Source organism: Oncorhynchus masou, chromosome 28 (genome assembly GCF_036934945.1).
Source record: "Oncorhynchus masou masou isolate Uvic2021 chromosome 28, UVic_Omas_1.1, whole genome shotgun sequence".
In the NCBI taxonomy this organism is placed as follows: Eukaryota; Metazoa; Chordata; class Actinopteri; order Salmoniformes; family Salmonidae; genus Oncorhynchus; species Oncorhynchus masou.
The window spans coordinates 47,696,666-47,712,205 of record NC_088239.1 but is presented as its reverse complement, the minus strand read 5'-3'; the positions used below and the strand labels follow the sequence as shown (position 1 = coordinate 47,712,205).

The 15,540-nt window shown below is 43.3% G+C and overlaps 1 protein-coding gene across 1 annotated transcript; it reads right to left on the bottom strand.

Moving 5' to 3' along the window:
- Nucleotides 1-4: 4 nt before the first annotated feature.
- On the bottom strand, nucleotides 5-15,207 carry LOC135517727 (phosphatidylinositol transfer protein beta isoform-like). Its single transcript, XM_064942286.1, has 11 exons — nucleotides 15,144-15,207; nucleotides 10,589-10,619; nucleotides 7,636-7,781; nucleotides 7,317-7,408; nucleotides 7,162-7,169; nucleotides 6,502-6,660; nucleotides 4,893-4,970; nucleotides 4,582-4,692; nucleotides 4,323-4,445; nucleotides 3,957-4,034; nucleotides 5-3,209 (listed from the first exon to the last, which is right to left on the bottom strand). Exons 1-10 carry the CDS (start codon nucleotides 15,161-15,163, stop codon nucleotides 3,984-3,986), a joined length of 819 nt encoding a protein of 272 aa, XP_064798358.1. The 5' UTR covers nucleotides 15,164-15,207; the 3' UTR covers nucleotides 5-3,209; nucleotides 3,957-3,983.
- Nucleotides 15,208-15,540: the final 333 nt, after the last annotated feature.

The following is a 15,540-nucleotide window of genomic DNA, read 5'->3' as shown; positions in this document are numbered from 1 at the left end:
GGTGGAGGTTTGTTCCATTTTATTAGATATTCTGTTCAATTCCATTATCTAGACCTTGCCACAGTTCAGCAGCTGTGAAACAAAATATTTTTACATTCACTACTAAATTCCCATGAATTTGACCTTGTGATCAGAAAATCTTTCAAAGGAAATGAACAGTAGATTTTGCAAGTGCTTGGTCATGATGACAAGACATACAGTATGTTATGGACTGTAAGGCTCTATTCAATCTGCATCTTTGAAGCATTACAGAGTCCGTGATAGAAATTTAAAAGGTAATTTTTCAATTGAGCCGACATATGCAGTGTTTACCGCTAATGCGGGAACATTGCCTTTAAATTGCAATCTCGCTGTAATGCTGAACTTCCATGATACGGATTTAATAGAGCCCTAAGGCCAGTGTTTCTCAATCCCTTCCTGGGAGGATCCACAGAGTTGCACGTGTTTGTGCTAACACACCTGATTAAACTAATCAGTGGCTTGGTGATAAGTAGTTGAATCAGGTGTTCGTGCTGGGATAGAACAAAAATGTGCAACCCCTCCCCTCACCCCCTGGTTGACACTGGTGTTTCTATAAAGACTAACCCACATCATGGGACAGTTATGGGTCACATTCGACCCAATAGACAATGATCCAACAGGAATGGCTGAAATCTACAAGACAAAACATTAAAAAGAGAAACAATACAATGGCCCCAAAAAATAAAACGTCACTGTTTCACTTAACAGTGTCTCACTCCAAGGGTTCATTACCCAGGAGATCAAAATCTTAAACAATATCACAATGGGAATTAACTATCAAAATCTTCAGCTAGTTTAAATAGAGATACTTTATATATCCTTATCTGTTAATGCTGCAGCAGCTACATGGTCAGCATTGCACCGATGGAGAACGTATTACTTACTGTATCTGCACTAAAATATTGTCTTTGCATACTTCAGAGAAATTCATTACCTCAGACACATTGTATTACCCTCGTACAGTCAAACTGCAGAATTGATGAAAGCCATGGGGGCGGAACATCAAATGACCACAGTCACAGATCTGGGATCAGATTATTCTCCAAATCCGAACCTTAGCCATTGGCAGAAAAAAAGAGTGAATCTTTCGAAGCAGTGTCTGAACAACATGCTGATCTGAAATCAAGAGTATGATTATATTTTACACCTGAACACCCCATTTACGATATTGTCCTGCCAAAAGTAGTGTACTATATATGGAACAGGGCGCCATTTGAGCCAGCGTCCTGCTGTATATAGTTACAGTACTGGGAGACAAGACAGGAACATTAGAGTAGACCCGACTACCATGTATTATCGTCAATATGAAATCAGAGGACGGTCAACACTGCAGTAGTAGAACTAGGCTGGTAGTCCCACAGGACAGCTGGACAGTCACAAGGACCATGTCTTTCTGTCCCTCCTAATGGTATAGCAGACCTGGGGATCATCTATCAAATACTATATATATATTTTTTTTAAAGCCACCAGTCTAGCTCTCGCTCCGATGTCATTAACACACGACGTGACTCCAAGTAGGCAGAAAGCAAAGGGGCATGAAGGAGGTACTAGATACAGCTGATTTAGCAGCACGAGGCAAAAAAATAATGACGAAATGTTTAAAACCTTAACACGTTAAAAAGGGAAATGACGACAACATACATGATCAATAGACAGTAATGCAACAACAAAAAACACAGCAAAAAAAACTAAAACATACAAGAAATGTAGAAGTATGCTAAACCACTCGATCACAACCCTTATCTGTTAGACAGATGGTTGCTGCCTGGGACAGTGGTGAGTGGAGGGAGAACAGCATGACAAACAGAACTACAATTGTCCAAGAGGATATACAAAACCCTTTACAGTATACACACACTCTTCATCAGTTATAGTAAAATAGAAGCTAGGTTGCCCTGGGGCAGACCAGCCCTCTTGTTAAAAACCAGAGGCCAATTCCATTTCAATGGAGTCCATTCAGGAAATGCATTGAAAGTCCAATCCAAGAAATGACATGTTTAAATTGGAATTTCTGGTTGAAGTCCTTAAAGGACTGAGTTGAAGTAGACCCGGCCCCCAGCCCTGGTATTGAAGCCCTAGTTTACAGGAGAGGGGTGCAGCCACAGCGCAAGGCCAATTTACAACAGGCTGGAACAGGGAGCAGCGAGAAGCCTAGCTGTACCAAAACCACTCAGAAGCAGCATCCTAAACACACACGTAGCCATAGTTGTGTCCACAGAGGATCCTAACCCTTTCTCGTTTGGACACAATCCCTAACGGCAGGGTACGGAGGCATCTGAACACACATGCACTGCCAGTCACTGTGGGTTGCAGTTGTACACATGCACTCACGAGTGTGTGGGTCTGGCTTATATGTTGTAAGGTAGCGAAGGATAATCAAGTCATGCAGAAACATCACGTTCTACGAGAGAGAGCCACAGACCTGGGACAAATCAAAAGAACAATTGTCTCCCCAGCCACCTGTCAGACAGACAGGACAGTGACCAGGGGTTAAAATGCTTCATCTACATCCCAAAATGGCACCCTGTTCAGACCCAGCGCTCAGGCCAGAAGTGGTGCACTATATGGAATAGGGTGCCATTTGGGACGCGTTTCAAGTCTGCAGACCACTACAACTGGGATAAGGGCTTGTACGGACCGTAGTCTCGGGAGGGGGAAGAAACACGGATGAAACCAACCAGAGCAATGGCTGAATGACAGATACAGTATGATAAAAACAGGGAACACAAATACACGACAAATTAAAATTGGTCCAAAGCCTGTTAATACATCATCTTATTCCAATTTTGGGGGAAATTATAACATACCGAGAACTGTAAAACAACAAATAACATTCTTATCTGTTTAAAAGGCTTTCTGTGTCTCTGGATACAAACGAAGCCCGTCTTATAATCAACTAACAATTACATTTTACCTTCTGTGCAAAGAGTTTAAAATTTTTCTTTAAATGCAAAACCGCTTTTGTTTTTCTGTGTGAATAGGAGGCATGTGATTGAGGGTCAGTACAATAACATTGACCAATCAGGACAACCCCCCCCCCCCCCCATATGAATCATTGGAGACAGGAAGTAGAGCAGAGACTTCCTCTCCTCTGTGGACATGGTAACATCATCATGGAAGGGTTTTGTTGGTCAACCTCACTGCTCATGAGCCGCAGTCATGCCTCGAACCTGACCTGACCTACGCAGCTGGGACGAGGAGGAGGGAGAAAGAACAAGAGAGATTAAAATAATGCCGGTGTCACCACAGTACCCCCTAAAGGACAAGAGTCTGTCTGTGATGAGACGGAGAAGTGAACCACTTTTGTCATTCCATCAAATGACTATTGCCTGGTTCATATAATGTACTAGCTACACTGCCAATGTTCACTTCATGAAATACAAAAAGAGTATTTCCCCTTTAGAGCACATCAACCCATCTCCATCACAGTAAAAACTCTTATCCTCTCTGTCCACATGACAGATAATTCCCCATGTAGGCAGCATGACATGCAGAAAGATGGCAGATAGCAACAGTGTAGTGGCGCAGCCCCAACACCTGAAACCACACACATAAAAACACACCATGTTCGTTAGAAAGTGGACAAAAAAACAAATGAAGGTTTGAAAAAGGAGGATGAAAGTGGTGCAGCAGAACTGCTGAGAGAGCCAGACGGAACGGAAGGCAGGCGTGATGGAAAGAGGCAGAAACAGAATGAGACAGCCACATGGAGACAGAGCCAAAGCCACCATAGACAGGACAGACTGGCTCAGAACGTTTGATTAGACTGGCAACATGCAGCTGGCAAAGAGTGAAAAAAACAACAAAAAAACAGGCGATGAGCAACAAAAAACGAGTGGGGGTGAACGAAAGATACAATGAAGACGAGTACAGGCATGGGATGAGTCCACAACGCCACGATGATGTCATTTCCTGTGTCCTGCTGGGGAACTTACTCAGCCTCTGACCTACAGGGGCGGGGGCTACTCTTCCGAGGTTGCCGAGGTTCCTCGCACGGTGCCCTTCTCACGCATCTAAAGGCAGCAGAGCAGAACTGTCAGCTGGACCAATCAGACCTCCATAGGAGGGTCAAAGGTTAAGGCCTAGTGAGGGTCACAGTCAGTCCTAGAGAGGTGATTTGTTGTTTGTGGTTCCTGATCCCTTCATGCCTCTGGAATCAGGTGTTAGTTACCTCTTCATCATCACAAACATCAAAATAAGTCTCCCCACCACAAAAAATATGAGCACTTTCTCAAACTCTAAGGCACAAGTCTAAAACCTAGGAAACAATGGCAGACATCAACTGTGCATTTGTGTATTACCTCTTCCAGCTCTTTCTTGGTCTCCTCTTCCATTCGTCGGATGTCTGCCATGGTCAGCTCCACCCAGTTGTCGATCCAACAGAACAACTGCCGATGGAAGTTAGTGAAAATACGCTTCTCTTGCTAAAAGAAGGAGAGAGGTGGAGGTAGGAGAGATGAGTGATGACAATATTAGGTATCAGTCTTTTCTCATTAGAAGCCCTAAAAGTAATGTGAAAAGGCTAAGACAGAGATAGAGAGAGAGATAAAAGCATTGTACCTTCTGGATGAAGTTCTCTACTTTGGTCTGCAGGCCCCACCACTTGAACTTGACAGTGACCAGTTTGTAGGCACACATCTTAGGACAGTCTGTCTTGTTCATCAGATCGTTCTGTCAGAGGAGAAACACAGGAAGGGTGACGAGGGAAACATTTCAAATGACATTTTCTACAATGTTGATTTTGGGACAGTAGCGTCCAGCAACGCAAACAAGAGAAGCGTGGCACGATGATTTAACCCTCTTCTAAACGAGTTCAAACGTCAACATGACCAATTAACACAGACAAGGCAGGAGGGAGTCTCGTCCTGTACCTTCCATTCAGGTGAGAGTGGTCCTCTGCCCGTCTTTGTCGATTTGAAGAGAGCAGGGTCCTCCTCTGGTTTATAGTCCTGTAGGAGAGAACGTACATTACAGAACATGCATACTGAAAACATATACACATTACAGCCCATTATAATCCTGCAGGAGTGAACACGCACACAGAGTAACTATTGAAAAGGGAGCACTATTGTACATGAAGATAATATTATCTAGAATGAAGCCTCTACCAGACTTCTCACGGTTCACATACTACTGTGTAAAAGGAGATGTGTGGATGGTACGATGATCTGAGGAACTGGGAGATCAACGCAATTCCCTTATGATGAAGGAATGCCACAAACGACCACAGGCTCTCCCCTAGTCCCCACTTTAAAAAAATTTAAGAAATAAAAAAAATTGGTCAGACCCGTGTGTGTGTGTGTGTGTGTGTGTGTGTGCACCTGCACCAGATGGACCCTCAGATTAAGCCGTGGCCCTGCCACTGATCCACTTATGTCATTAGGAGTACAGGAGCCACTACTGTAGCACATGCTCTCTCTCTGTCCTGAGTGTTCAGTCAGTACTGTACAGGAGAGACTGACAAGACAGACATGGTAGGCCCACCACAGACAGAGAAGCTCACTCCAATACCAGTCTCTCAACTACAGTGCTTGGGGATCCTGCACTGTGGCTTTTGGGTGGGAGGAAGGCTGATTACGCAGACTTACAGCGACAACAAGTCACGTCAGCAGTGTGACAGTAAGGTGACGTGTCGATGAGAGTTTCTGCACAGGCACATTTTCTGGTAGGCAGGAAGAGACTGCCAGGCTAACAGCAGATACAGGCTAGGGATGACACTAGCCTGGTAGTAATCGCGTGGACAGATGCACGTTACATTAAAAAAAATCTGTCGACAGACTGTGGGATGCGACGACTAAAAATGAATTTCATTCCGGACCGCTGATTTCCAGTTAAGAACAAATTCGTATTTACAAAAACGGCCTACTCTGGACGACGCTGGGCCAATTGTGCGCTGCATTATGGTACTTCCAATCACAGCCGGATGTGATACAGCCTGGACTCGAACCAGGGACTGTAGTGACGCCTCTTGCACTGAGATGCAGTGCCTTAGACCGCTGCGTTACTCGGGAGCATGAAACTTGCCTTGGACTTGCCAGAAAGACTCCGTTTAGAGGGGTGAGAATTCGGTAGCGTTGTTAGTGTATTTTCTAACACGTCTCCCCCAGATCTTAAACGAGTATGAAGCAATTAAGCAAGATTTTAGTTCTGGGTGTTCAAGATTAGATTGGCACACAGCCAGTCAACATGCAGTGACACAACTCGTCCACATGGGGGAGACAAATACATTGACATAACCGTCAGTGCCTGGGACAGGGGCGCTGTACTGGGACAGATTAATTTACCACCTGGGAAGAGAGCCATCTTCATGTCACTGATCTCAAACGGCTGATGAGCGGTTAAAACCTCACGGCTTAAACCAATAGTCATGTCAGGTCTGACGAGCAATATAGGACGAATCTATTTATTCAAATATTGTTTCGAAGTATTCAGAAATATTGGTCACATACACGTGTTTTGCAGGTGTGTGTGTCCACTCACCCCATGGGCCACCACATCTTTGTCTGCGATATCGATGGGGACTACCTCCACTGTCTTCCACGTCGGACCATCCAAGTCATGCACGTTTTCCAGCGTTCCCATGTCAGGTTTGTGCCACGTCTCAATCTTTATCAGGAAGTCATCTTTCATATACTCGTTCTGGACGGAGTGAAGTGAGCAAAGAAAGGATAGAAAAATCGGCCCATGTTTTAATCAAGTCTCCTAACTTAATTCTAGACGATGTGGGTCGGGGCGGCAGCCATATTGGGTGTACCATTCCAAATGTTTAATTAGTTACTACACCTCCTCTGTACAGTAGCCTTAAAACGTTAGCCAATGGAAAGCTACAGAATGCCTTAAATAGAGAACCAATGGGAATCTCTAATGCTGAGAAAGCCTTGAATGGAGGCCGGAGGCCTATTTAAACCCAACAGCTAAGCTAATTAACTGATCGGACTGAAACGACATGTCTGGTTAGTGAACTTCTGCACTCTGCCCAACTAAACCTTGGCGTGCTAGCATTAGCAGCGCAGCTAGCTACACACCACCACACTACGGAAGTCACACTAACGGGAATGAGTGTCAACAACACTACCCCACACAGACAATGGCAAGAGTCTGGGGATGATGGTGTGTGTGTGTGGTCCGTTCACTACTCACCGTTATAACTGCAGCAGATGGATAACACAAGCAATAGAAGAAAGAAGGAAACATTGGTTAACTTTCAATAAAAACTATTAAAATGTGACAATGTTGGCCAGTCCCAATCAGAATTGGTCTCGATTGAGTGTTGAAACAAGAGTTGTGGGACTCACCGGTGCGACAGAATGGGTAGGCGTTCCAGGCTTTTTCATGGAAGACTAATGCTCCCTCTGGTGCAATATACCTCAACCAGGCTGGGACTTTACTGCCAAGAGAGACAGGAGTCAATCATATGGCTGCAGTTTACACATGTAGTTTCCACTAACTGGTCTTTTGAGATCAGCTCTTTTATCAGTAACTGGGCAAAAGATCAGAATTGGGCTGCCTATGTAAACAAAATCTTAGGAAACTATGCATGTACACTCCTCCACCACCCCAATACTGTATGTGTGTAGCTCTTGTGTGGCAGATTTGGTGTGTGTGTGTGTGTACCTCTTTAGATGGTAGACTTTGTGCGTGTACTGTCCCTTCTCTCCCTCGTCCTCGTAGGGTTCATTTATCAGCACCTCGATGCCCTCTCCTCCCCCCGTCTCATTCTTACTGGCCTCTGCTACAGTGAACAGCTGACCGACTTGGTACTACAACCGAGAGAAGAACACAGAAATGTGTCACATACACGCAGAACATCAAAGTGTCACTAAACACACATCAATGGGGCCAATCACTGACAGAGTCACTGTTAGTGGTTGAAAGGGGATGTTATTTGACGTTGTGTTTATATGGTTTATGACCATCCACATTAAGGGTTAGTGGTTTAGGATATGGCAAGCTAATGACATTTCTCACACACAAACTCTATACATATCAGAAAGAGTGTTGTGACTTCATGGACTAGGAGCCGGACAACACAAAGCTCTGCATTGTGTGTGTGTAGAAAAAGATTGTGAGTGTGTGTCGTTGCGTTGCGTCGACAGTACCACAGAAAGACGGCCAATACAGTCACCGGCCCAATTCTGCAACCCTGTCTTATTGTTCTTTAACAAGGGACCTATTGTACCCCTGCATCGGCCCGAACACACACAAAGTTCCACTTTAGGGACAAGAGAGGAGGAAAGGAGATTCTCAGACAAATTGGAACAGTGGGCCTTAGTTGGCTGCAATGTATTTGGCTTGTTTTGAATTGATTCTAAGGGAGAGATAGGGAGGGAGGAAGATTTTTTTTGTGGGGGGGAGGGGGGCACATCTAGAGGTGATGGGGAAGCCAGGCAAACACCTTGACGAAGGGTTTTTATACCAACATGTACAACTCTGCCTAGGGATCAATAACGCCCAACTACTCCATATCATGAATATACACTGAGTGTACAAAACATTAAGAACACCTTCCTAATATTGAGTTGCACCACCTTTTGCCCTCAGAACAGCCTCAATTCTTCAGGGGGATGGGACTCTACAAGGTGTCGAACACGTTCCACAGGGATGCTGGCCCATATGTTGACTCCAATGCTTCCCACAGTTGTGTCAAGTTGGCTGGATGTCCTTTGGGTGGTGGGCCATTCTTGAAACATTTAGGAAACTGTTGAGCATGAAAAACCCAGCAGCAGCAGAGAAACCCAGTGCGCCTGCCACTTACTACCCATACCCCGTTCAAAGTATTTGGGTAACAGACAACAGAAGTGTCGAGGCTTAAATATCCTTCTTTAACTTGTCCCAAGGCTTAAAAATCCTCCCCTTTATCTACACTTGAAGTGGATTGAAGTGGATTTAAAAAGGTGACATCAATAAGGGATCATAGATGACACCTGGATTCACCTGGTCAGTCTGTCTTTGAAAGAGCAGTCATTCCTAACATGTTGTACACTCAGTGTACAGTAGTTGAAACTACAACCACACATTACAAGCCTTCAGCGCTGCAGCCTGCTCTGAAGTTAATCTTTATACGGAAGGGAGGTGATTGACCTCAGTCCGTAGGACCTGACTAAGCAGGAAATGGCCTTCCCTGTCAGGATATATGACCCCTCCGGGGTGGTGACTTTACAGCTGTCACACTGTGTACCTGCACTAAAAAAATTTATATGCTGCTACAACATCACATGCTTCAGGAGAACATCATGTGTTCATCATGCTGGAGTATTAATGCTGTGACAAAACGGACTGCAGTGGAAAGAAAGGCATGCCACAGACATTCACTGATATAGGCTGCTGCTACTTGGGATGTGACAAACAGACATGTACCAAGGCACATTGAAGCTGTTCTGGTGGCCCAACACCCTATTAAGACACTATGTTGGATTTTCCTTTGGGTCACTGACAAAAACACAGGGATGGAATTTGAGCAAGCTAAATATGTTGGGCACCGCACTGGTAAACAGTGTGCAGAATGGCACTTATTTATGATAGTTTGACAGCTCGCTGATTAAGTTGTTTGACGTGTTCCCAGCAGTCAGTCCGTACTTCAGCAGTTTTTCCAACTTAACGACGATGTGCGGAGAGCTTTATATACACGTGTGGCAAAAATTCAAAAGATGCATATCTCCTACTAACGTTACAGCATTGTTGCATTAGGTATGTCATTTTTTGTTATTGTCTTTATGAAGATCGGGAGTTATTAGTGGTAGTTTTGTGATAACAGCACTGTGATAAAAATTGTGTGAAAGATGTTTTTGTTTTTCTGTCAGAGATTTGTTCTTAACGTTAACATCCCAATTTCATTTAAACGTTTACACACCTAGTTGGTATTATTATCAATCCTGCTGCTCACTCACTGTTACCCCTGCCCAGGGCCGACTCCAGGCAAAAGCCGCCGCCCCCTTAAATTTGTAAAAGTTTCCTTTGTCAGCTAACAATTTGATTGTTTAATTAGTTAGAACTGCAGAAAAGTAGGTCTAAAACTTTTTTAATCTCTGCGCTGCATGGCAAAATTTGTGGAATTGTAGTAAATTCACTTTAAAAATGTACATTTCTCTTCGGCGGCAGGGGGGGATACTATGTTTTGCTCGCTTAAGGCCCCCAAAAGGCTAGAGCCGGCCCTGCCCCTATGTGCATATCTACCCCTACTACCACTGTATCCCTGCACATTGAAATGATACTGACCTTGTACACAGTATAGCGTACATTCTCGTGTTTTACTTCTCATCCGATTTCTTTGTTGTACATCTGACCTAGTATAAATTCTGTGCTCTTTAAGATCCTATTCTGGATTTTGACCTTTAACATTAAACACTGCATTGTTGAGGAAGAGCTTGTAAGTCAGCATTTCACACCAGATACATCCTGTGCATGCAACAGATACACCTACTGTCACAAACAAATCAAAGTTTATCAGGGCATTATCAATTCCAACACCAATTATGACCTGCTTTCATACATGTAGACTTGCATGCATGAAAGCAGGAAACTAGCATAACAATTGTGTTTGTGTGGGCTATGACATGGTTGTACTCACCTCTTGCACAGAGATCGGTAGGATCACACGGCTGTAAGAGAGAGAAAGAAATAAAGATAAACATAAGAAAACAAAGATGTTCTACTAGTGTTTTGATTTATTAGGACGCCCATTAGCCGACGACATCTAGTCTTACTGGGGTCCGACACACAACGAACGAGACATCACTGACAAAATACTTTACATACATTTAAAACCTTAACATGTAGTGTGTGTGTGTGTGTTACACACAGTGTCACATGAAGAGACTAAAGGGGTCCTTGCAGTAAACCAAACCATATCCATGCCTCAGCCTGTCTTGGCAGAGTTCAACCAGAGCCAGGAGTGAACTCCAGTAACCCCACACACTGTGAGACTTGTCGGTTCTTCATCATTCAGACGCACTGAGCTGAACATTTTCTAATAGGAAAGAACTAACATTTTTAAAAACGGACGATTTTACACAGTTGATTTGAACATTTAATTTGGGTACTCATTCATCTTGTTCTGGGAATATGAAGAGATTTGTCTGCCCTACACAGTACTTTCCAGTGAATGTCCACCAGATCTGTTGCCAGAGAATTTCATGTTCATTTCTCTACCAAATGCCACCAACATCGTTTGAGAGAATTTGGCAGTGCGTCCAAACAGCCTCACAACCGTAGACCACCTACGTGTATGGCGTTGTGTGGGCGAGCAGTTTGCTGATGTTAACGTTGTGAACAGAGTGCCCCATGGTGGCAGTGGGGTCATGGCACAGCCAGGCATTAGCTACAGACAACGAACACAATTCAATTATATTGATGGCAATTTGAATGCACAGAGATACCGTAATGAGATCTTGAGCCACCTTTCATGCCATTCATCACCTCATGTTTCAGCATGATAATGCACGGCCCCATCTCGCAAGGATCTGTACACAATTCCTGGAAGCTGAAAATGTCCCAGTTCTGGCCTGCATACTCACCAGACATGTCACCCATTGAGCAAGTTTGGGATGCTCTGGATCGACGTGTACGACGAAGTGTTCCAATTCCCACCAACTTTACACAGTCATTGAAGAGGAGCAGGACAACATTCCACAATCAATAGCCTGATCAATTCTATGAGAAGGAGATGTGTCACGTTGCATGAGGAAAATGGTGGTCACACCAGATACTGACTGGTTTTCTGATCCACACCCCTACCTTAAAAAAAAAAAGGCATCTATGACCAAGAGATGCATATCTGTATTCCCAGTCATGTGAAATCCATAGGTTAGGGTCTAAAGAATGTATTTCATTTGACAGATTTCCTTATATGAACTGTAACTCAGTCAAATCTTTGAAATGGTTGCGTTTATATTTTTGTTCAGTATATGTAGGAGTAATTTCTCACGAAACGTAGACCAATAAAGACCCGGTCTTGAGGGATTTTAACTAAATGTAATCCATAGAATAGTCCTTTGGAGAAAGGATTGTTAACATACTGTATATTTGACATATTAAATGACATTTTGGCCTTAATCAGGCCTCCTTTAAGACTCCATAATGTTTCATCTGTAGATGCTACAAATCTAAAATCGGAGTCATGAAGCTTTACCACTTTCTCTGTAATATGAGTAGTATTTTGATTTCAATAAATTAAAATACATTAATTTATGAATTTTGGAAAGTATAAACACAAATATAGAAAACAATTTGGCAAATTTTTTCTCCAGTCAAATGTCAACTTGAATGGGGATGTCTATGATCTTTTAAATAAGTTTCCTATGGCAGATTGATTAATTAAATAAATAAATTAGTTTAAAACCATGGATATTCTCAAACACTCAAGTCAACATTCTCTGATGTGTGGGCCTTCAACCATCTTTGTAGTACCTTTTGAAAGTTGAAATTTCAATTGTATTCACATTTTAGTTAAATTTATCAGCCAAAACATGACACCCACCCTGTATTCAAGAGCCAACCGATGGTGGGCACAACAGACACCTCTGAAGATGTAGCTTAGACCCTATTTTACATCATACACTGAGTGTACAAAACATTAGGAACACCTGCTCTTTCCATGACAAGTTGAAAGCTATGACCTCTTATTTATGTCACTTGTTAAATCCACTTTAAAATCAGTGCAGATGAAGGGGAGGAGACAGGTTAAAGAAGGATTTAAGCCTTGAGGCAATGTTGTCTGTTACCTAAAAAAAATGCACATGGATTGTGTATGTGTGGCATTAAGAAGGTGAATGGAAAAGAGAAAATTATTTAAGTGCCTTTGAAAGGGGTATGGAAGTAAAGGTGGCAGGAGCACCGTTTGTGTCAAGAACTGCAAAGCTGCTGGGTTTTTCATGCTCAACAGTTTCCCGTATGTATCAAGAATGGTCCACCAAAGGACATAAAGCAAACTTAACACAACTGTGGGGCGCATTGGGGGGGGGGGGGGCAGGGTAGCCCAGTGGTTAGAGCATTGGACTAGTAACCAACAGGCTGCAAGTTCAAATCCCCAAGCTGACAAGGTACAAATCTGTCATTCTGCTCCTGAACAGGCAGTTAACCCACTGTTCCTAGGCCATCATTGAAAATAAGAATGTGTTCCCAACTGACTTGCCAAGTTAAATAAAGGTAAAATTAAAATTAGAGTCAAAATGGCCCAGCATGCCTGTGGAATGCTTTCGACACCTTGTAGAACCCCGACAAACAGAAAGTGTATATGAACATATACTATGTTATATATAAAATAGTTTGACACCTCTGTAAGCTATCAAATTCAACCGTTTATCTTTTTCAGTGACAACGACATGGATGTCTCATGGTAGGTTGGGGTATGCAAAATGGGTCAACTTTGAGAACCTCGATCTCCTGAATCTTCTGGCATTCATGTCCAAAAAGTCCATTTTTCTGACCACTTCTACCATGGGCAAATGTGTATGGAAGGTTTAGTTCAAATCAAAAGGGGTGCGGTCAGAAAGTGATTGAAATCATATGGAAATAAGTCAAATCTTAATCTTTCCAAAACAAAGTCCAAGGAGTGGCTGCAAAAATCACAATGATGTCCTCAGTTCAGAAGGTTATTTGAAGTTAGTCGATTCAGCACATGTGCACTCCAGGATAAGAGGAGACATGTTTAGTTTACTCTGATAGTGTGCTGTACACAAAACCAGCTGTGTCCACCGCATGGTCTGCAAATACACCATACGGGTTCTACATAGTAGAGCAATTACAAGCCCTAGCTATGGTAACTGACTTCCCACAGACATCATACAACATGATACAGGAAAGCAGAGCTGTCCGTGGGAAGACCTTTGGAAAAGGCAAACAGATTTATTGATCTTTCAGTCATGTCCCAAGTAGTTTAATTCCTGGATCACCTGAGGAATATCTGGTGAGCTGACTGTTCAGTCACCACCCATAGACCTTAAAAGGGAATAGGCACCGCTTTAGTTTTCTTGACAACCGATAGGGGATATGTCATGACACCCTGAGCAAAACGACTTCACACACACACACACACACACAACTTGAGCCTGGGTCTGTTGGGGAATTAATCAATTTAAATCTAGACAGCCCTAAACCAAATCTGGATGAAACACTAGGACAGTCACTGCACACTTGGTCAGCATGTCAGGAATGACTTGGTCATCTACAGCATTGAGCAATACTGCCAGTGCATTTAGTGCGCTTGCTTTGCGGTGATGTGACTCACACTATATCAAGCAAGACAACGGGGGAGGATAATTTATTGCCATTTGATTACAATGCTTGATGATGCAGCCAAACACAAGTGTGAGTGAACTGAAGGCCGGTAACGAGCTATATATGGTTGCCATGAAACCCGCTGCAGCTGAAGAGACAAGCAAACATTTAGCGCTTAACAAAATCATCAGGGAAACGTGCACCCTGCAAGTAAAGTCAGACGGAGATAAAAGCTTCTACACTGTCGGCCGGTTGCATGTTATGCCAGGAAAGAGTAGACTGAACACAACAGATACTGTCTTTGACAACACGGTCTAAAAATAACGGGCTAGGTAGTTGCTGGCTAGGTAATTGTAATTAGCTTAAGTGTCATTTAGCCACCCAAGCTGATGGTTAGCTTGCATGCTAGCTCGTGAACGATTTACTTGGAAAAGTGAACGTTAGCTAGCAAAATAACTAGCATAGTAGTGTGTGCCGACTCGCACAGTCATTTGAGTTGTATGGTATTTTTGCATTTCGTAGAAACGTCTCACTGACGGAGTCTTGAGTACCTCGTCTTGTTTAACAGAGCCCCCTGAGATGGAACCTTGATAATCTGTCACTCGCGAGACCGAAGCTTATGGCACCGTGTTAACCAGCTAACCTATATGCTAACTTTACAGGAGTAGACACATAGCTACCCCGTTAGTTACTTCGTTTCCTCCATTCAGATTCATTCAAAGGTAACGTTAGCTCGCTATCGCTGTTGTCTAGGCCTAGATACCGGTATCGTGAAGACATCCTGATCCACCCAAACACTCACAATATCCTCTCAGCTGCCACAAATACGCAAAGACTTATTTCAAATTACAGTCACGTTGACTCAATAAATTGCCGAATATAATTATATGTTAAATACTTCAACTCACTATTCCTTGATAAGCACCATCTTCTCCTCCCGGGCTGCGGCTGCGCAAGGTTCTCTACGTCACCAGCAATTATCAACAACGAATTGTTTCCGCCCACGGGAGTCGCCGATTGGTCAGAACTTGCATACCTTGTGAACCGGGATGGAGACGAGTCAGCGCTATCTAGATTCCTTGCGACTTTTTTTTTTGGATTCCTTGAGACTTCCTATGCCGAACTCGGTCCTCGTGACACGAAGGATTGCACGTTTTGTTTTTTTGCCCAACCACTACACAGTTGCAAACGTTGATCAATTGAAGCATCTGTATATTGTTAGGGGGAAAAAACTAAACGTGCACCGAGTTTGGAAAACGCTGCCCTAACCTTAACCCTTATTTACATATCAACTGCAATGGGGGG